Here is a 22632-nt window from a genome sequence, read left to right on the forward strand (position 1 = left end):
GGAGCTTGTCATGGGGGGTTTCAGTGTGTCGGAATTTCCAGTATAAAGTCAAATTTAGCGGTCAGTTTTTAGTGGTGCCAGCCGCTCTACATTTCCGAGCACGACATAAACAGCTGCAGCTGATTGCAACACAAAGATGCAAACAAACAATTACACTAATTAAACACAAACAGGATCAGTGCAACACATCATGCGCCACTTAAAGACATGAACACACACACACACACACACACACACACACACACACACACACACACACACACACACACACGCACACACACACACACACACACACACACACAGGCTGGCTCGCACGCACGTGTGCACAGACTGCACAGTGCACACACACACACACACACACACACACACACACACACACACACACACACACACACACACACACACACACACACACACACACACACACACACACACACACACACACACACTAAAACGATCTACAATGTGAGTAAAAGTAAGTAGGTGAGTAGGCCTACAAATATTTAAAAGTAAATAAATTGAGTAAAAATACACACTCATCTAACAGAGTAGGCACCGCTTACTCACACTGGATGTGATTTTCCCAATAGGTCATAGCACATTCACTTTCATAGTATTTCATGGTATCACTATGAATTGAGTACAAAGGACCCCAATGGAAACAAGCCAATGGATTTTTTTTTCTCATTCCCATTAGCTGATGTGCTTTTTTCAGCAAACTTCTAATAAAGTATTCAATCAATCAAAATCAAAACCGCCTCAATACTAGCACAAATGCAGAATGCCAGCGCCCACACAATACATCAAATAGATTAGTATGAATGACAGCACAGAGCACACACTCAAACAGAGTAAGCACCTCTTATTCACACTGGGTGTGATTTTCCCAATAGAGCACAATAGCACATTCACTTTCACTTTGTCGAATGAGTGGTGGGGGGCCAGTGCGTGGCAGTGGGCTGCTGGGCTCCAAATGTAGGGGAGGGGTTGCAGCTCACTTTATATTTGGCTGCACACGCGCCTACCAGCCACAGTGCACGACGACGTCCCTGCACTCACCGACACACTAGCTGCAGTATTCCTACCTGCCGCACCGCACCAACCTCAATTAATGCCTCTGAAGTATAAGCCCTGGCAGAGATGCCTTTTCTGTGTTGTGTTGCTTTGTGCAGTCGCTCTCATCATGTGTGTGTGCGTTGCCTTGCTGGGCGACAAACCATGTTCCCATGACACCTTCAAACACGCCGCTGTAGCTGCAGACTCAAAACTTTGTTCTGAGATTGGCAGGTAAGTTTATTTATTGCTTTGGATTAACAGACTGTAGCTAACATAACCAGTGGTGGAAAAGTTACTCAAATGTTTTACTCAAGTAAAAGTATCAATACTGCAATGTAGAAATACTCTGTAGGTAAAGGAAAAGTCCAGTATTCAAAATAGCAGATCTCCAAGCTCACAATGCCTCGCATCGCGACGCATTGTGAGCTTGCAGATCGGCTATATTCAGATGGCCGAAATGTAACCTACACTGAAGTGGTTAATGTATGTTTTGTAATAATAATCAAAATCTACAAACTAACTAGTCACTAAATGTTCCAATAATTGTAGTGGAGTAAAAGTATAATATTTGCCTCTGAGATGTAGTGGAGTAGAAGTAAAAGTACTGAAATACTCCAGTAAAGTAAAAAATACCTCAACATTGTACTACTTGAGTAAATGTACTTCGTTACTTTACACCACTGAAAATAACTAAGTAAGTTAGTATAAAACGATATAGGCAATGTTTTTTTTTCCAGACCGATTTTGGTTAACTGTGTAACAATTTATTTTCTTTATTTCAGAGTTCATATTGCGTGCATGGCTTTTTTCTTTATGGTGAGGGTCCATTAGACGTTATCATTCTCATAGGAATAATTAGCCTACTTTGTGATTGTTCTACAAGTTTGTCATTATTGGAGTCTCTGAGCTTATAGTATTTAGCTGAACAGTGGGGTAATCAGTTTAATTGTGCATGCATAAATCATAAAATAAATACTGGGGTTCCTTATAGGCTAGTTTTCAGCAGCTTTACTAATATTCGTGAGTTTGTGAAAACCATAACAATAGTTTGATTGTTTCTCCAGGTAGGCTACGTGTGACTGGATCCTAGTAGTGACATTTGATTTGTTGCTCTACCTGCTCAAGCTAGTCCAGTTGTTAGTTCTATTTAAAAAGGTTAAAACACACCTTCTCAGCCCTCTGCTTAGATTTCAGGAGTATTCTATTGTCTCGTTTCCTGTTGTAAAAAAAAGACTTTGTTCTGTATGCGGGACTGAAGCAGAGTTAGGCTCAATGCACAGTGAATCACATGTCATCAATCTGACCCCAGACCATCCTGTTTGCTTCTGATGAACAATGAAAGGAAATGGATGATTGATTGATTGATGTACTTTATTTAGTAAGACATGAGAACAACAGTACATGGAAGAACAAATGATGGGTGTCCATCTTCAGGCACAGTACTAGTCTGATGGCAAGAGACAACAGATTTTAGAGGGATGATTCCAAATATTGTACATGACATTGTCAAACCCACATACAGTAAAGTTGTACTCTAAATTGCAGTCTCTAGCAATTTCGTCTCATTCAGGTTTATCTCTGCCGGGCCGAAGGCAGAGATTATGTTTTTACCTCTGTGTGACTGTGTGTGTGTGTGTGTGTGTGTGTGTGTGTGTGTGTGTGTGCGTGTGCGTGTGCGTGCGTGTGCATGTATGTGTGCGTGTGTGTGTGTGTGATTCCGGATTTAATCGCTGTGATCAGCATCAAACCTTTTGCAGTATAGACCAAGGAAGACACTTGAATGGCATTTTTCAAATTGGCCTCATGGTAGATCTACATGTATACCACTCCACTTTATATTTTTGGCTTATAACTCTTGACCCAAATTTGAATCACATAGTGAGGGGTCTCTAAACAATACAGAACTAAAACAGTTTCACTTAGACCCGGGGGGGGGGGCGCCACAAATGCAATAAATGTCACTGTTGAGGAAACGTGATTTATTTCCAACCAAATTAATGATCTTGTGAGTTATGTGACAATGGGCGTCAAACCGTTTTTTGACTGTCAATCATCGCCTCTGCTCCCCCCCCCCCCCAACAATTGCAGATTGTCACTGCATGTTACTCCCAGAGTATTTCAGTTAACAAAACACCTACTGATGCACAAACTTGGACACATCATCAGTACGTTGATGTGTTGAGGTGCATCTATAGAATGCACCTCCAAATGAAGTCCTGTGTTACCCTTATTTAACGCTTATGGATCCAGTTGGTTACATTTGTACACTCTCGGAGTAGCAATTGCATAATAATTACAAATGACTTACAGGATTTTCTTGTGCAGTCTGCAGCCACAGCATTTGTGATCATTCTTTTTCTCTCATAAAGCCCAGAGATCCTCCATGCCATTTGCAATTTCACATAGCTACATTAACATTAACTGCCAGAGGTATTTTCATATTTTTTTAGCCAGTGCCAGAGTTTTTCATTGGAAAAAAGAAAGTACTCAGGAGCCGAAATACAGCATTTTAAAGTTTTAAGTTAACAAGGAAGTGGATAGGAGTCTAGATCTTCAACTAATCATATCTCCTTGGTCTTTGGGTGAAATTGGAATTCTTTCACTTCACGTAGATCTACGCGATTGGCACGTGGCGGCTTTAAAGCGGTTCGCGTAGATCTACGTGATTGGCAGTGAATCAGTTAAGGGCTTTGTCCACCGAATAATTCTTTTTCTGTTTTTAATTGTTTCCAATACTATGCTGAAAACAGGCAGCAGTGTGACGAGGCACTGAGCGTCTGTTCTGCCTCACTTTGCAATGAACTTGGAATACAAGGCAGTGTCTCTCTGTCTCATGTAATGTAGAGCAGTGGTTGCCAAACATTTTCATGTCAAGGACCTTGTATGTATTTGGCCGTGGACTCCCATCTGAAAAGGTTTTGTGCCAAGGACCCCCAGAAGAGAATTCAAATTATTCAAAAACTTTCAGAAATCTTCGATATTTTTCAAAAATGTAAAAAAAATAGCAGATGTACAAGCTCACAGCGTGGCACGAAGTGACTCGTTGTGAGCTTGTGCAGCTGCTATTTTTGAACAGCCAATATGTAAATGGATAAAGTGGTTGAAATGATTGTGATGATCTATTAACTAATTTTGCTGGGGACCCCCTGGAACCCCCCATGGACCCCTGGGGGTCCTCAGACCCCACTTTGAGAACCAATGATCTAGATTTTCATGAATTACAGCAGAGATATACTGGATGTAATTGACTTACCAAGGCCATAGTTATCATGCTTCCCCCGGGCCCTCCAATTCCAAGACTTTCTCCAGTACTCGAGTCAAATATCACTGAGGAAGGTGGCTGTGTGCAAAAAAAGAAAAAGAAACATCACTTGAAAAAGACTATTTTAAATCAAAGGCTGTGACATTACTTGCCCTCCCTCATGCTATCTGCTCTTCCACAGAAGTCAACCAGTTCATTGTTGAGAATGATGCCAGTTCTGGGAGAATAAATGGGGAACCAAAACTATAAAATAGCAGCATAATAGTCAGACATGGAACATTTGTAATGTTGTAACTGAATACATTATTAAAGATTACATAGATAACATTTTTATGAAATAATAATAATAATTATTATTATTATTATGACCAGTGGAGGCTGGTCATCAAAGAAGGGGGTAGGGTGAGAGCCAGACTGTTCTGAGGTGGTCTGTATATTGGCAAGGTAAAGGTTCTTGATTTCTTGTTTCAAACCCTCACTGTTCTCTTTCCACCCTGGTGTCCATTCAATTAGAGATATGAACTCATTAACCTTTCCATGAAAAGTCCATTCAGCATTCAGACCACTTCGATATGAGAAAAAAGTATAGCATGGTGAATGAGCTTCTGGTATGTTGTATGAGATCTGCCAGGAGAATTAGTTTCTGGTTTGAACTTGCCTCATAGCAGTGTAACTCTGACACTTTGATTTATTGAATAAAGTATTTCTATACTGTGTGTGTGTCGGTGTGTGTGTGTGTGTGTGTGTGTGCGCGCGTATGTGCGCGTGCGCGTGCGTGCGTGCGCGTGCGTGCGTGAAATTAATCCCTGTGTGGATGTACTATTGCACAACCTCTGGCATATACCCTAAAGCAACATTATTTCCTAAATTATCCAAATAAACCTTTGTTATACACACACACACACACACACCCTTCTCTGGTTGTGGGTGGGTGGAGTTGGGAATTGAGAGTTAAAGGTAGGGTAAGTGATATTTTAGGGTAAATAAGTATTTTGCTGAAAGGTTAAAGCACAATATTCTGATAGTAATCATTTTCAAAATGTTCTGTTTTTGTTTAGTTTAGTTCATTTCATTATTAGTTTCAGTTTTTTATAATATGGGGGTATTTGTCTGGGCCACGATTGAACAAGTTCAGAATGGATATTTTGTAATACACATACACATTTTGTAATACACATACACTGAATTGACTGATGCCAGTCTCAACATAATTATGCACCAATACTTAACCACCCAGACTAGGTTAACCGGAGTCCCGCAGGGCTCTATACATTGTCTTTTCTGTTTGAGGCTGCTTTTACTCAGGAAATGTAATTAGTTACTCTTTACTTGTTAGTCCCTTAACCCTTCCATTGTGTTAGGGTCTTTTTTGACCCGTTTTCAAGTTTGAATTGGTAAAAGTACCCTTTACATTTCTTTATTGGAACGAGGCTTCATTATATCCTCAGAAATAGCCATTTTAACGCAACAAAATTATTTATCATCAATTTAATTAATTCTGATAGTCTCAAAAAAAAAAGTGACACTTGTGGTGTTAGGGTCTGAAATGACCCGGCAAAGAAGTGTGGCTCAATTCCCCCCCAAATTGTCAATATTCAATGTTTACATGTTTGAGAGTGACAGAGACTTGTCCTCAATTAGCATTTGCTATCAGGAGTAAAATAAAGTTTGAGTTTATGAAAAATAAATGACTTTTTACCTTCTATGGTATACGGGTCATTTCGGACCCTAACACCACTAGTGTCACTATTTTAAATATTTTTTACATTTTTTAAAGTTAAAAAACGAAAACAAGTATTATTATTATTTTAAAAAATTTGTGTGTTCTAATTATTATTCTTAATTATTCTATTATAGCTAGATAACATCATTATCCATTGCCTTCATTATAGGAAATTTAATGAGTGAATTTTAACATTTTTATAATAGAAAACGAGATATATTGAAAGATGAAACCCTAGCCCTAACCCAACATAATATTTTAAAAAGTGTTTACATGGATATGAATGCATTACAAGTCAGCTATGAGGTGGGAGAAAAAAATAATGAAAATACTTATTTTTTTAGTATTTTGGGCTGATTTAAATCACGGGTCAAATTTGACCCGTTAACACCACAAGTGGATGCAGTTTTCTAACACAATGCAAGGGTTAAAGACTAACACTATTAATGTCACTCATGATCTTACTATATTACTATTAATCCTTCACTACAATCCCCCACCCCCTTTTTATTTTCACCTTCTGAAAAAGTGATGTGCAATACAACCTGTTTAGACCTGAATCTACTTTATTGGAACAATAACTAACATTAGCCAAACTTCACACACTGCAGCCTCTCAAACCTGATGGGACCTGTGTGTGAACTAGAGTCTGATTAATTGGAACAAAACATCCATACAATCACCCCCCTTAAGACACTTTCTGTATTTTCTTATATTTATTCTTTTACATTATTAATTTTGTCCTTCTAAAGTATAGTTTGTATTTAAGTTAACAAAACATATTTCCCACACCTAGTTTCATCTTTTAGCTTTAGTTTTAGTTAACTCTATAACCTTTTGCATGTGTGTGGTGAGCTCACAGTTGATCCAATAAATATTTTTCTATTTTGCTTTCTAAGAGATATGCTGCGGCAGGGAGGCTCAGCAGTAGATGGCGCCATTGCAGCTCTTCTGTGCACCTCTTTGCTGAATCCCCAGAGCATGGGGCTTGGGGGCGGGTCCATATTTACAATAAAGGATAAAACAGGTGGGTGTCTTCATATTTCTTTTCTTTTTTTTTCTTACCCAACACAGTTAACTATGTTTTTGCTCTTACATCATAGCTTACTTGGGAGGTGGGAACCACCAACCCCCCATGAGTGTGAAGTAAGAGCAAAACAGCTGCTGTAAGAATATGGTCAATGGCTGTTTGTAATAATTAACTAGATTATCATATCTATATCTATTTTTAGGTGAAGTAAAAGTCTTCAACTCCAGAGAGACTGTCCCACAGTCATTCAAGGCTAATCTGCTTAAAGATTGCCCCGCCAGTGCATTGCAACTTACCACAGGTAGGAATAGTGGTTGTTTGCTCTACTCATAATACCAAAACAATAAATATTATAAATAAATGAAAATTATATATAAGGTAAAGGTAAAAGTACTCATTCATATTAAAAAAAAATTTTTCCTATTAAGAGTGACCTGGCCAAGAGAGCAGCATGAAACACTATTACAACAATAAACAAACCATACAAAACAATACATGCATACACCACACTGCATACAAGTGAACTCAATATCCAGTTAAAATGTAAAAACAGGATCAAGAACTAAAATGGTTATGAACACCACCAGTTGCAGGAGTTGACTAATCTCTCTCTATCCTCTAAAATAGATTTAAATCACTTAATGTTTCCCCAGTGTGTTTACTTTAAGTAAAAGACAAGCTCTAACACCAGGCTGAGTCTAATACAAGTCATTGACCGTAATATTCACATGGTGGCCATGTGTCTTACTTGGGGGGGAGGTTTGAGAAACCCCCATTGTGCAACTTTCTCTGTTATTTATTATAGCTCATAAAATTCCTACAAGGGTTCACTCACTGTTCTCTGCCAAAAGTTTCAGAAGTTTCACAACAGTATTACCGTAGTTCCAGTCTCCAGAAACTAAAGCCATGGTTCACTGGCCGTAAGGACAACAGGCCTGTTGCCCTGACCTCTGACCTCATGAAGACCTCTGAGAGTCCTCCGCTGGTCAATCTCAGAGGCATCATTTGCTCAAATCCCTGAAGTTTGTGAAAGGGCACAGCTGGTCTGTGGATGCATCAAAATGGGACAGTAACATCATTTATCATCCAGTGCCTTGACTGCCCGTAGAGCAGTTTTGTGGGGTTAAGTCCACAAACTGCTCTCCAGTCTCTTAAAGGAGCACTTCACCCATTTTCATCTTCATATGATTGGTTCTCACTAATGCTCATTATAAAGGTGGCACCATTTCCGTCTACTCACTCTGTGTGTCAGAGGAGGGCTTTGGACACTTCAGAAACCTGCATGCCTACCAGTGACAACATCGGTAGGCAGGTTTGGTCATTTCAAACAAGATTTCAAACTTTACATTTTTTATTAATGCAAGAAAAATGGCTTCTATTTCAACCTGCTAACTTTCCAGGAAGGGAGAGGCTGTAGTGTCTTATTAGCTTGGAAATCCCCATCCCTCATTGGTAGGCACATTTCTGAAATGTCTGTAGCCCACCAATGAGACGTAGAGTGAGTAGACAGAAAGGGTGCTATCTTATAATGAACATTAGTGAGAAGCAATTATATGAAGGTATGGTTCAAACAAGTGCTCCTTTAATCCCTATATACAGGGATTTGTCGTCATTGTCGTACGACGAATAGTACAAATTGCAGATCTACAAGCTCACACCGTGTTGCGATGCGACTTGTAGATTTGGCATGTTCCCTATTACATTTTTGTTTAATTTCTTTCCTTAAATCTTCGCCTTTCATGAGATGCCCATATTAGGAATGCCAGGGTTAATGTGGTTACACTCTGCAACACCATCAAGGCTGACCATCAAAGATGGTCAAAGATAGTTGGTCATCAGTTTCAATCTGACGGACACAATACTATTACTGAAACGAATAAAAACTAAAATAAAGCGGAACATTCTTAAACAATAAAAAACATACTGAAACTAGTAAACCCACTTGGGAAATCATACTGAAACTAAACTGAATTAAAAAGAAACGTAAAAACTAAATTAAAACTCAAAGTACACATCTGTAATAACATTGATCAGCACTGGACTAGAGAGAGAGACTGACTGACTGACTGACTGACTGACACCTTGAACATGAATGGAAACACTTCATTTATCTTGTTCTAATTCTATTATATGATTTATTTTCTATTATGGCACGCACTATAGGCAGCCAGTGGATTGGTGTTCCTGGAGAGCTCCGGGGTTATGAGGAAGTTCATAAACGCTATGGGAAGCTGCGCTGGTCCCAGTTGTTTGAACCCACCATTAAGCTGGCCAGGGAGGGGTTCCCTCTGCCACTCTTTTTGGCCCGCCTCCTGCAACATCGGCTTATAGGACCTGTTGTGAAGAACTCCTCTCTGTGGTACTGCATTTCTCCATGTGTGATGATCTTGCATTTTCATAATGTAATAGCAAAATAGCAAAAAAAACCTTTAAAAACCCACAAAGAGGTTGACAAAGAAAGAAAGGCAGCTCTGACTAATGTCATTCAGGTGTCTATACAGCACACATACCCCCCCCCCCCCCCGGATGGAGAGGGATATTTACATTAATTTCCCACAGACCTGAGGATCTTTTTAGATTCAAATCAAATGTGTTTCAAATGAGCTGCCTAGAAAACATGGATGTAATGCATTTTAAAATAGATTATTAACAGGTACCTATATCACTGCCTTTCTAAAGAGACACAATGTTATTTGAATGTCTTGCACATTTTAGTTACAGTAAATGGTCTGCATTTCTATAGCAGCTTTAGCCACAGTGCTTTACATTCACACACCGACAGCAGAGCAGAGGCATCCATGCACGGCACCTCCTCATCAGGAGTGGCTAGGGGGTTCGGTGTCTTGCTTAAGGACACTTTGACACAGGGGAAGTTAGGAGGAGGTGGGGATCGAACCAGGGACCTTCTGGTCCCAAACGGCTACGGCTGCTCTAACTCCTGAGCCACTGCTGCCCATACAGTACCTTTACTGTAACTAGACAGGTCACAATATACCCAATGAACATTTCTTAGTCATGTGCATTGTATTGTTATTGCATGTGGATTCTGTTTATGGTTTCTTTTCTATAATAAGTGTTTTGCTCTCTGTGGATGTTCTTTTCCAGTGAGTTGTTCTGTAACAAGAACAAGACGGTTATGAATGAAGGGGACACTTTAAAGTTCCCTAAGCTGGCAGAAACCATGGAACGCATAGCAGAGCAAGGGGCAGATGTCTTCTACACTGGGAAGATAGGACTCGACTTGATCCAAGACATTAAAGAGGCAGGTGGGTGAGATGTCAACAGGGTGCTACTACTGATGTTTTGGGGGGGATCAATGCATCGGTTGACGGATTGAAAAAAATTGTAAAACGGACAGAATGGGGACAGTTATTTCTAGGAATGTCGAACTTGTCATCTCCTCACATTGGATACATCTGGTGAAGTCTAAATTCAATTCACGAACAAATCTACACCTACTGCTTAGGAAACCAATCCAGATTCCATCCCAATATGAATGACTAAAAGTCTAAAGTCTTTGCATTGGTTCTGCAATGCGGTTACTTTAAATCTCTGAATTTGTACTCTTTTATACTACATGGAATTTAGATGTATCGGTAGAGGAGATCACTGATCATAGTATTCTCCTATATGAGAGAACAGATCAACAGTTTGCATCTTACCTATATTCCTCATGATTTCTGCTAGGTGGGAGTATGACAATGGAGGATCTTAGGTCTTTCCGAGTACGAATAGAGGAGGCATGGACAATTCCTTTGGAAAATGGCCTGATGCACATCCCTCCACCTCCTGCTGGGGGAGCCTTGCTTGCCTTCATTCTCAAGCTCATGGAAGGTCTCTTTTGTACAATGGCTCTTCAATAGACTAAAAGCATTACACAAAAAAAGTCCTGGGGACATGTTTCCATTGTGGTCTTATGTATTCAATTAATCAACAGAGCATAGAATATTAACACATTAATACATACATACTGTACAGTAAAGTCAACACACAACTCACTAGTTTTGCTATTTGGTACCATGCAAGCTTAAAGGACCTTACTGGTGGTCTGGCATGTTTAACCCACCAACTGCCACTTCTGGTATATTCGACTTTTCTGCCGTCCGTTTTCCAAAGCATACAATGTTATTATTCAATGTTTTATTTGTAATCAGTCATTAGATTCCATCATTTCAGTACAGTATTGACAGTTGTCTGAAATCATTTCCCTTAGGGTTCCACCTATCACCAAAGTCTTTAATTGGTGATGAGAAGATCCAAACATACCAGCGTTACATTGAGGCAGCTAAATTTGCTAATGGGCAAAGGGAGAGTATTTGTGATCCTATCTTCAATTCTGGAAAGGTGCGGAACAGAAATGATTTATTTACACTTAACTTATTTCACATTACATCTCTATTAGTCTCACAGACGATCAGAGATCTCCACCTATTCATACATCTGGGGAAATCTAAATTCAATACAGTATATGGGCTAGAAATAGAGGGAAAAACAGTACTTACAAGCCCAGGCCCATGCACTACTTTAAATACCAATAGTGTCCCAATATGAAGAACCGCCCTAAAGTCTTTGCATTGATTTTGCAATGCAGTTTTCATTCAGGTTTAGTTATTATTTTTATTTTCCCCCCAGTTTAATCCCATTCATTGTCTTTATGTATGAATGTCCCAAGATGTATCAGTAGACAGAGGTCTCCGCTCGTCTGACTATGCGGGACTACATCTCTATTAGAACTAGTAAGATGACAGCTCTCATCCTGGGCATTATGTATTCACAGAATGCAACTCATTTGATTGATCCAGACTTCGCTGACCACATCAGGGCAATGATAACCACAGACCGTACACACAGTGACTCGTACTACAATATCCAGCCTTCCTCTGACCGTACGGGAACCACACACGTGTCTGTCCTGGCTGAAGATGGTTCTGCTGTGTCTGTCACAAGTACTATTAATCAAATGTGAGCTGAAAGCATCAGCTAAAGCAACGGTCCACAACCTTTTTTTGCACTGAGGACTCTTTCAATTGAAACGACCGATTAAACACGTATTATTAACCCACAGATATTGTTTGATATTGTTGTATGCATGAAATGGAATGCATTAAAAAAAAAAAGATACTAAGCAAAGCACTGAGGTCAGATGGGCAAGTTTAGCATACGGAAACTGACATTATCATGGAATGCAGTTCAAGTTCATGGCTGAACATCTGAAAACAATAGGACACAACACATGGCCAATAGTACCTGCAGTGAATCTATTTAAAGGAGCAATATCTAACATTCAACCACTAGATGTTGCTCTTTTACAGCACCTCTGTAGCAATCTTGCATTTTGCAACATTGTAATTCGATGGCTGCCTAACGACAATATATTTAGGCTAAAAAGTACCTTACCCACATGCACATATAGATAGCGTGGCCGTCAGCTTATACAGCTAAACAAAACATTAATTCACAGTTTTGGGGGCAAAAGCAATACTTTTATTCTGCACCTTTTTAAAAGCTCTGTGGAGGTATTATTCTATAAAAATGTCAAAGATGTCATAAAAATGTTATATTTATAGATTAAGTATTTATAGATTTTGCAACAAATTATTCACATGACAATATAATCTTTAATGTATTCAGTTACACAATTATCAATTCTGATGCTTTCTAATATTACATTGTTACATGTTATTTTATAGTTTTGGCGCCGCCATTTATTCTCCCAGAACTGGCATCATTCTCAACAATGAACTGGTTGACTTCTGTGGAAGAGCAGATATCATAAGGGCAGGTAATGCCAAAGCCTTTGATTTAAAATGGTCTTTTTATTGTTTTCTCCATATTAACTATATTCTACTGATTCTATATTGGAATTATTTGATGTTTTTTTATGTAGGCGAATGTTTTTTTTTTCCTTCTTTTTTTGGCATCAGGCGAACAGCCACCTTCCTCAATGGCTCCAGTGATATTTGACTCGAGGACTGGAGAAACTCTTGTAATTGGAGGGTCCGGGGGAAGCATGATAACTACAGCAATGGCATTGGTAAGTCTCCCAAATGTAGTTGTTCCTAATATTTTCCATTATAAAATAAATATTAGTGGAGGTAGTGCTTATTCAGTCAAGCTCTTTGCAAGATTAGCTCCGGAAACAAAGGCGTACACACAGACTGGTCGACCCTCTTATAGACAGCTGTCTCCTGCAGAGCCACAGTGTAAAAAATAAATAGATACAGAATTATTTGAGATATAGATTATTTGATCGTCTCATATCCAGTCTTTATCACAATATCTGTGAGATGTATTAATGGAAACTTACTGAATCTTTTTTTCAGTCTATAATGAATCACCTGTGGTTGGGGATGGATCTTAAAGATGCCATTGCTGACAAAATTGTATATGTTGATGCCAAAAACAACGTGAAGTTTGAGGGTGGCTTTGATAAGGTAATCCATCAGTTTTTATTATAACGGTCTAGCAATGGTAAATGACTGACAAAGACATTGTACTATAACTGGTTGTTTAATAAACCCAGAACAGATCATCCAGTTCAACTCCAACTATGGAGCTAGCCTTCCTCGTCATCTTGTTCAGTTAGCTGACACCCCATTGATGTTAACCCCCAACAAACCACTGCAAAGAAGAGGCCACTGGCTGCTACAGACTGGTTATTCTGGTATCTGCAGCAGCCTTTCGTACACATTGAATGACCTGAGCCTCCTCAGGAAGAACAGCCTGCTCTGTCCCTTCCTGTAGAGAGCCTTCGAGTTGTCAATGGAGTCCAATTTATTGTTCATAATGTAATCCCAGGAGCTTGTTGGTAATGATTAACACATTGACCAATATGCTTGTTTTTAGAATCAGTCTGATAGACTATTGCACACTCCTACAACGTCTGCAGTAGTTTCTTGTTCTCCAATTAAGTGTGTGTGTGTGTGTGTGTGTGTGTGTGTGTGTGTGTGTGTGTGTGTGTGTGTGTGTGTGTGTGTGTGTGTGTGTGTGTGTGTGTGTGTGTGTGTGTGTGTGTGTGTGTGTTCTTTCACCTGTGCCCCTTAGGCAGTGATAAAGGGCCTTAGAGCTCTTGGACACAAAGTGGTGGAGGATTCACCATACTTCTTCAATGTGGTCAATGCAGTGGCAAGGAAAGGTGGCTGCATCAAAGCCATATCAGATTCCAGGAAGTATGGCCAAGCAGCTGGGTACTGACACTGAATTCATGCGACGAGACTTCACAAAGCATCATTGCAAACACTGAACACATGCAATGGTCCATCTTAAACCATCAAGGGCTGCAAGGTTTTGTGCTGTAGCCCATCATCTTCGTACTGGACCCTGCACTCAGGACTTATTTTATAGTCTTGTACGTTAAGTCTTGTATGTTAAGCCTTATACATTGAAATGTGCCTCACCAGAAACCTTGTATGTCCAAAACGGCTACAGTCTTCCAGTGGATCCAATGTAGTTATTGTTTAATCACAAGATCATGTTAATACTTTTAATACAAGTAAGACGCGCGAACGCGGGAAGCGAACGCAAAAAAAAAAAAAAATATATAATATTTTAAAAGAAAGTAAGCAATAATTAATTTTTTTTTAAATACAAAAAAAGTCTGCGTTAAAAGGAGCATCTTAGAAAAATACAAATTCACCAAAAAAAAACTTTGAATGTTTTTGAACAATTCAACAAAGTGTTTGAAGTGCCTGTTTCACCCACTTCCGGGGGGCGGAGCCAAAATCCGAGCCCGAAGTATTTGTTCGTAGACCCCCACTTAGGGGGGGTAGAAAAAAGTTTGGGAGCGATTCGGGCACTTTTAATTTAACATGGGGTTTCAATGGGGAGTTTTTAGGAGCCTTCTCCGGGGCGTGGCTTCCGGGGGAAGGGGCGGGCTTAAACGCAACCTTGACAGGTGTGTTCAGTTTTCAAAGACCTTTCATTTGATGTATGGTACGTCTAAATTGGACATTTACTTATCTCAGAGGAGCTGCACACAGGCAGTGCACACAGGCAGTGCACACAGAGACACAGAGACACAACCCGAGCACGGTTTCATAGTAAGCTCCACTTGCGTACTTACGCTGCGTTCGCAAAAAAATAACAGATCTACAGTACAAACTCACGTGTTGTGAGCTTGTAGATCTGCTATTTTTGCTACTTTTTCATGATACGTTTGTGTGGTACTACAACAGTATGGAATGAATTTGTGAAAAAAACATAAAAAGTGGAAATATGGAGATACAAGGTTTCTGCAATATGTTGTTTGGAACAAAATGGCAGGCAGGCAGGCGGGCGGACGGATGGATGGACCAACATGGCTGACTGTTTTTAGTGCCGCTAGCAGGGCAAAAACCAAATCAGTGCCATACATTTGGTTTTGTTAAGATGCAGTAGTGATGTTATTTTAGCAGCTAGATTATTTTAGCAGCTAGATTTTTTTTCAAATGTGAATAATAGTTTTTTTTACTGGTTACTGTAGCATTACAGTTACTTGAATGAAATGTGAATGCTTTATTGTCTTATTTTGTGTTTAATAAACTCTTACGTACAACACATTTTTCTGTTTTCATTATTTCAAATCTATTTTAAGATAATTCTACAGTTTTCACAAAGATTCATTTTGAGAATACATCTCTGGTATGATTGATTTGGAAGACATAAAATGTAGAATCCAAATCACAGACATGTATTTATTGCGTGTGAGATCCACAGTGCTTCACTAAAAGGCATTCTAAAACATGCCATCCATTTTTCTCAAGTCATGGTTAATTTGATTTTCTCAAATTCAGGACATGTGTGCGATCTGGCCTTGTTAGGCAATGGTTTGTGTTGTGTGTGACGTCAGAGCAGAAATATGTTAGCCTATATAAAGTGGTGTGTAGAGGAAATGCTTTCAGACATTGATTTTGACCAGACCTTTGGGACAGATAGGTGTAGTGTGAAGTAACGAGAGAACTTGGAGAGATAGAGATAAGAGTGTGAGTTACCGAGACCCATTGAAAGAGAATCTGTAGTTGTCAAGTGTGTCTAAGATTTAAATAATACAAAAATGCGTGAGTGCATCTCCATCCACATCGGCCAGGCTGGTGTCCAAGTTGGCAATGCCTGCTGGGAGCTCTATTGTCTGGAGCATGGGATCCAGCCCAATGGACAAATGCCCAGTGACAAGACCATCGGAGGAGGAGACGATTCTTTCAACACTTTCTTCGTTGAAACTGGGGCTGGAAAGTATGTCCCCAGATTAGTTTTTGTAGATCTGGAGCCTACTGTCATTGATGAGGTGCGCAGTGGGACCTACAAACAATTGTTCCATCCTGAGCAGTTGATCAGTGGCAAAGAGGATGCTGCCAACAACTATGCCCGTGGACACTACACCATTGGCAAGGAGGTCATTGACCTGGTGATGGACAGGGTCCGCAAACTGTCTGATCAGTGTACTGGTCTTCAGGGTTTCCTGATCTTCCGCAGCTTTGGAGGTGGAACTGGCTCTGGTTTCACCTCCTTGCTGATGGAACGCCTGTCTGTTGACTACGGCAACAAGTCCAAGCTGGAGTTCTCCATCTACCCAGCTCCTCAGGTGTCCACTGCAGTGGTGGAGCCTTACAACTCCATTCTCACCACCCACACCACCCTAGAGCACTCTGACTGTTCCTTCATGGTGGATAATGAGGCCATCTATGATATCTGCCGTAGGAACCTCGATATTGAGCGTCCTACCTACACCAACCTCAACAGGCTCATTGGTCAGGTTGTGTCCTCCATTACAGCCTCCCTTCGTTTTGATGGAGCTCTTAATGTTGATCTGACAGAGTTCCAGACCAACTTGGTGCCATATCCCCGTATCCATTTCCCTATGGTTTCCTATGCCCCTGTCATCTCTGCTGAGAAGGCTTATCATGAGCAGCTCACAGTTGCAGAAATCACCAATGCCTGCTTTGAACCGGTCAATCAGATGGTGAAATGTGACCCTCGCCACGGAAAGTACATGGCCTGCTGCCTTCTATACCGTGGTGATGTGGTGCCCAAAGATGTCAATGCTGCCATCAGCACCATAAAGTCCAACCGTAAAATTCTGTTTGTTGACTGGTGCCCAACTGGTTTCAAAGTTGGCATCAACTACCAGCCCCCCACTGTAGTACCTGGTGGAGATCTGGCCAAGGTCCAGAGGGCTGTGTGCATGTTGAGCAACACCACTGCTATTGCTGAGGCCTGGGCTCGGCTTGACCACAAGTTCGATCTGATGTACGCCAAGCGTGCTTTTGTTCACTGGTATGTGGGTGAGGGTATGGAGGAGGGAGAGTTCTCTGAGGCCAGAGAGGACATGGCAGCCCTGGAGAAGGATTATGAGGAAGTTGGAATGGACTCCGTTGAGGGTGAGGGAGAGGATGACGGAGAAGATGATTAGCCATTTAAAAGGACTTCCTATTGATAGACCCCATTATTATGAATGGAAAATTGTGCATTACTATAGCGCATGTATCAAAAGCGCTTTATAATGTGCATATCCAGTATAAAGTAAAAAAAAATATTTCAAAACATATAAAGTTTCATTCCCCATGAACCTTAAAGTTTGAATGCAACAAAGGTTTAAGCATGAAAACATCTGGACTGATCCAATGTTTTAGGGATAATGAATGAATATACAAATAAATAAACAAACAAACATCAAAATAAATAAACAGTGGAAAAACTACTGGAGTTGCTCTACAGGAGCCAGCCCACTAAATATTTACAAAAACCAAATGATAACAGAATGTCAGTGTTCTAAGTAATAACTCATCTAACCCATGGGTATTCAATAGGGGGTCCATGCCCCCAAGAGGTCCTCAGAGTCACTGCATGGTGGCTGCCAATTATTGGGAACATATATAAATATGTATATGTGACAATCAATTCTGATTCTATACGTATATATATATATATATGTGTGTGTGTGTGTGTGTGTGTGTGTGTGTGTGTGTGTGTGTGTGTGTGTGTGTGTGTGTGTGTGTGTGTGTGTTTTCCCCCAAACATATATAAACATGAATCCAATATTATTACCAAATATGAATTGTAAAAAAAAAAGAATAAATAAAATGACAGACTCACTCATTGCCCCAAAAAGGTTTTTGCTGAATTGTCAGAAGTTAAGGACTCATTCATAAAAACTCAGCTGCTAATTTTGCCAAGATAAGAAGAGTGCTTTACAAACACATCTCTTCTATTCTCTGTGCTGCTGTGGGAGAAGAACACACTGCTCTACTTCGCCATTCTTAGGTTTGGTGGCTTTCATGCGGAATAGTGTTGACATGCGTGTTTGAGTTACTTACGAATATTCTGGAGTTTTTAATTCTCCAAAACCAGGCCGAGCTATCTTAAAAATTCAGTGACAATGTCTGGGGTCTAAAAAAAAATTATGTTCCTATCACTTACTCATCCAATGAAGCCTTGAATTCATGAAGATTTTTTTTTTGTCACATTCCTGATCCAATTCTAACATTTAATTAATTTAAGTAAATAGGAGGGCAAGGCAAAACTATACAAAACATCATGTATAAACTCCAAAACACCTTCCTTCCACTATAATCACTGGGATGCATACTGTGGTACTTGTGATCATTTTAAATATAGTATTGCTCTTGTTAAGATTTTCCTCCTATTTACTTCAATTAATTAAATATTAATATATATTAATATTATTAATATTAATAATATTATACAAACGCAGATTTTTTTTTTACCCCTTTTTCTCCCCAATTTAGTCGTTATGCCAATTAATTGATTCCTTATTCCTGCACACTGTGTTGTCGCTGCTATTGTATCCTACTGGCTCATCTACCAGAGCCCCCACCGGGAGGACAGAGCCTCCGTCCTTCTCCTCCTGCCCCAACACTCCCTGCTGACAGGTGCCGGCCCAGCCCGTAGGAGTATTTGATTTATTTTGAAAAGCAAAACCATGTGGTTACAGTTCGAGGATTACACAAGAAAGTCCTGAGACTTATTTCCAATGAGGTTCTCTCACATTTAACAGTCAATAAGTTAAAAATACATTACAATACAAAGCACATGACAATAACATAGGCTATACAGTACATACACACAAACAAGTGCTCCCCTATCTTTCCCTAGACTAATGACCCTCTATAGGGGAACCTTTTCTAATAGGCATGCTTTTGTCTGCTGCTTAAAAGACCTCAGATTGGTTGTCAGTTTGACACTGGTTTGGAGATCGTTCCACTGTGTGGCTCCTATGTAAGTAAATGAACCCTTTCCCACTTTACTTTTAAAGGCAGGATGGCTCACATCTGCTACACTGGCTCTGGATTTGAATCCCCAGACTCCACGGTGGTGGGCAGCTACGTGCGCATTTCTAAGAATAGAATTTTGGTTTTAGTCAATTAAATCAGTATGTATGACACATTGACCTGACAATACCTATTACCTAGTGACAAAGTCTATGTGCAGCAGATTTGGCCAGAGCTTGTCCGTCGAATGGTCATGGTGTCACCCTGTCAACCAACCAAAAAACAATAAAACCATGACAATGGGACTATAATATAAGATCCCTGTGCCCATCTACGTTGCCAGAAATGCTAACCAACGTGCAGCTTAAATTTGGGAAAGGTGGAAAATCTCAAAACTGTTTTGCCCCTGTGCAGTTTCAGATCGATTGGCCAACCCATTGAGGAATCATAGGTGTTAGCTTGCCAATAATAGAACTGTTTCGGCTGGAAAGAGGCATTAAAATTCACTGGATTGTTACGACCTGGCTCGTAGGCCATAACAAAGAGGAGGAAGACACACAGCTTAAGTTTAAAAGTGTATAAGATTATACATTTATTTACAACATAACTTAACTCAAACATAACAAAGAATGGCATGGATGGTGTTCAATGGAATCAGTAGTGTCAGCAATGTATGGATGTGTGGAAAATGTAGTGTTGGATAATGCAAACCAAAGACTAAACTAAAGACCAAATGCTGCTGTTCTCACCCAGCATTTTATAGTGCTCACTGGGAACACCGGCCAGGTGCTCCCAATGCACCTGATTGGCACCCCAAATTACTCAGCAGGACAAAGACAGACAGGAGAATACACACACAGGCCCTAGTAGGCCAAACTACAGGAGCTGTGACAAGAAGCTGGGTGCTATTGGTGACAAGTGCCATATAAGGGAGAAATTACATAAGAATGTCGAAGTTAAATCACAGACTGGGGGGAAGATTACATGAAATTCATTCTATTCATTTTTGCCTTGCCAGCAATCCCTGGTCATAATGGCAAAGTCAGGACACACCTATGCAGGTTGGTGTCATTAACCAACGGTTTGTGTTGTGTGTCGTCAGAAACCACAGCTCCATCAGCCTACATAAGGTGTGTTGTAGCATGAAAATACATTTAGTGAGCTACAGTATACTGATAGAGAGCTAGGGTGAGGATAAAAATAGAGAAGGAGACAGACAAGCAAGAACCTGTATCGGTCAACCCTGACTCTTTCATACAAAGATGCGTGAGTGCATCTCCATCCACATCGGCCAGGCTGGTGTCCAAGTTGGCAATGCCTGTTGGGAGCTCCATTGTCTGGAGCATGGGATCCAGCCCAATGGCCAAATGCCCAGTGACAATACCATTGGAGGAGGAGACGATTCTTTCAACACCTTCTTTTATGAGACTGGGGCTGGGAAGTACGTCCCCAGGGCTGTTTTCTTAGATCTGGAGCCCACTGTCATTGATGAGATCCGCTATGGAACCTACAGAGAGTTGTTCCATCCTGAGCAGCTGATAACTGGCAAAGAGGATGCTGCCAACAACTATGCCCGTGGACACTACACCGTTGGCAAGGAGGTCATTGAACAGGTGTCGGACAGGATCCGCCTAATTGCTGATGGGTGCACTGGTCTTCAGGGTTTCCTGATCTTCCGCAGCTTTGGAGGTGGAACTGGCTCTGGTTTCACCTCCTTGCTGATGGAGCGTATGTCTGTTGACTACGGCAAGAAGTCCAAGCTGGAGTTCTCCATCTACCCAGCTCCTCAGTTGTGCACTGCAGTGGTGGAGCCCTACAACTCCATTCTCACCACCCACACCACCCTAGAGCACTCTGACTGTTCTGTCATGCTGGATAATGAGGCGATCTATGATATCTGCCGTAGGAACCTTGATATTGAGAACCCTACGTACACCAACCTCAACAGGCTCATTGGTCAGGTTGTGTCTTCCATCACAGCTGCCCTTCGTTTTGATGGATCTCTTAATGTTGATCTGACAGAGTTCCAGACCAACTTGGTGCCATATCCCCGTATCCATTTCCCTATGGTTTCCTATGCCCCTGTCATCAATGCTGAGAAGGCTTATCACGAGCAGCTCACAGTCGCTGAAATCACCAATGCATGCTTTGAGCCGATCAATCAGATGGTGAAATGTGACCCTCGCCACGGCAAGTACATGGCCTGCTGCATGCTATACCGTGGTGATGTGGTCCCCAAAGATGTCAATGCTGCCATTGCCAACATCAAGGGCAACCGTAAAATTCTGTTTGTTGACTGGTGCCCTACTGGTTTCAAAGTTGGCATCAACTACCAGCCCCCCACCGTAGTACCTGGTGGAGATCTGGCCAAGGTCCAGAGATCTGTGTGCATGTTGAGCAACACCACTGCTATTGCTGAGGCCTGGGCTCGGCTTGACCACAAGTTTGATCTGATGTACGCCAAGCGTGCTTTTGTTCATTGGTACGTAGGTGAGGGCATGGAGGAGGGAGAGTTTTCTGAGGCCAGAGAGGACATGGCAGCCCTAGAGAAGGATTTTGAGGAAGTTGGACTTGAGTCCCTTGATGCTGGAGAGGATGAAGAAGGAGAAGGAGACGAGGTTTAAGTCATTTAGTCGAAAAATGTTTAAATGACTTCCTATTGATTGACCGTAGATCATCATTACATTATGAGAGGTGACTGACCACCAGTTAAGCAGGCAAAGACCTGTTTATTTCTCTCTCATTGCCCTGCCCAGGATCCCTTGCATACTGTAAGTGCGCTGTGTGTGTGCATATATAACTCCATTTATGGTGTTATTTGCCTCTCCATTGACTTTCCAGTACAATATTAAAGTTAGAAAAAGTTAATATTTCAAAATGTGTAACCTTCTCAAAGTTAGATAGCAACCGCTAGGTGAAAGTATGAAGGAGCTGTACTGATCTAACGTTTTGGGGAGAATAAATTAATAAACTTAAATAATAATTATATTATAATAAATAGTGGAAACAACATATGAGTGGTCGCTCTCCTAGAGTCAGCCCACTAAAATATTACAAAAAAATAATGAAAACAGAATGTTAGTGGTCAAAGTAATATCTAACCTACAGTAACTAACCTTTATATTATATATTATATTTGATAACAATATCCACAACAAAATTTGCTTTTTATTTTATTTTGTTTTTAATAACAATATACACAACGCAAGATAATGTTTATGTACCCTCTTTTAGAGAGGCCTGAGGGCCTCTCTAAAGAGGGCCTCAAAAGGTAAATTTAGTCTACAACAAACAACTATATATACCAGCATATAACTCAGTTTTAGTTTTTTGTTCGTTCTTTTTAGTCTTTGTT

General features: G+C 40.5%; 3 protein-coding genes across 3 annotated transcripts; all 3 read left to right on the plus strand.

The window, feature by feature from the left end:
* Nucleotides 1-1049: 1049 nt before the first annotated feature.
* ggt5b (gamma-glutamyltransferase 5b) lies at nt 1050-15596 on the plus strand. Its single transcript, XM_080430924.1, has 12 exons — nt 1050-1287; nt 6941-7068; nt 7274-7372; nt 9235-9430; nt 10177-10337; nt 10759-10905; nt 11285-11415; nt 11849-12033; nt 12762-12853; nt 12996-13105; nt 13395-13505; nt 14116-15596. The coding sequence occupies exons 1-12, from the start codon at nt 1112-1114 to the stop codon at nt 14263-14265; spliced, it is 1686 nt and encodes a 561-aa protein (XP_080287050.1). The 5' UTR covers nt 1050-1111; the 3' UTR covers nt 14266-15596.
* A 506-nt stretch (nt 15597-16102) lies between these two features.
* Nucleotides 16103-17458, plus strand: LOC308086912 (tubulin alpha-1A chain-like; the record flags this gene model as incomplete). Its single annotated transcript, XM_080430555.1, has 1 exon — nt 16103-17458. One exon carries the CDS (start codon nt 16103-16105, stop codon nt 17456-17458), a length of 1356 nt encoding a protein of 451 aa, XP_080286681.1.
* A 3081-nt stretch (nt 17459-20539) lies between these two features.
* LOC308086913 (tubulin alpha-1D chain-like) lies at nt 20540-21901 on the plus strand (the record flags this gene model as incomplete). Its single annotated transcript, XM_080430556.1, has 1 exon — nt 20540-21901. One exon carries the CDS (start codon nt 20540-20542, stop codon nt 21899-21901), a length of 1362 nt encoding a protein of 453 aa, XP_080286682.1.
* Nucleotides 21902-22632: the final 731 nt, after the last annotated feature.

Source organism: Gymnoscopelus braueri, assembly GCF_963280865.1.
Source record: "Gymnoscopelus braueri genome assembly, chromosome: 6".
Classification (NCBI taxonomy): Eukaryota; Metazoa; Chordata; class Actinopteri; order Myctophiformes; family Myctophidae; genus Gymnoscopelus; species Gymnoscopelus braueri.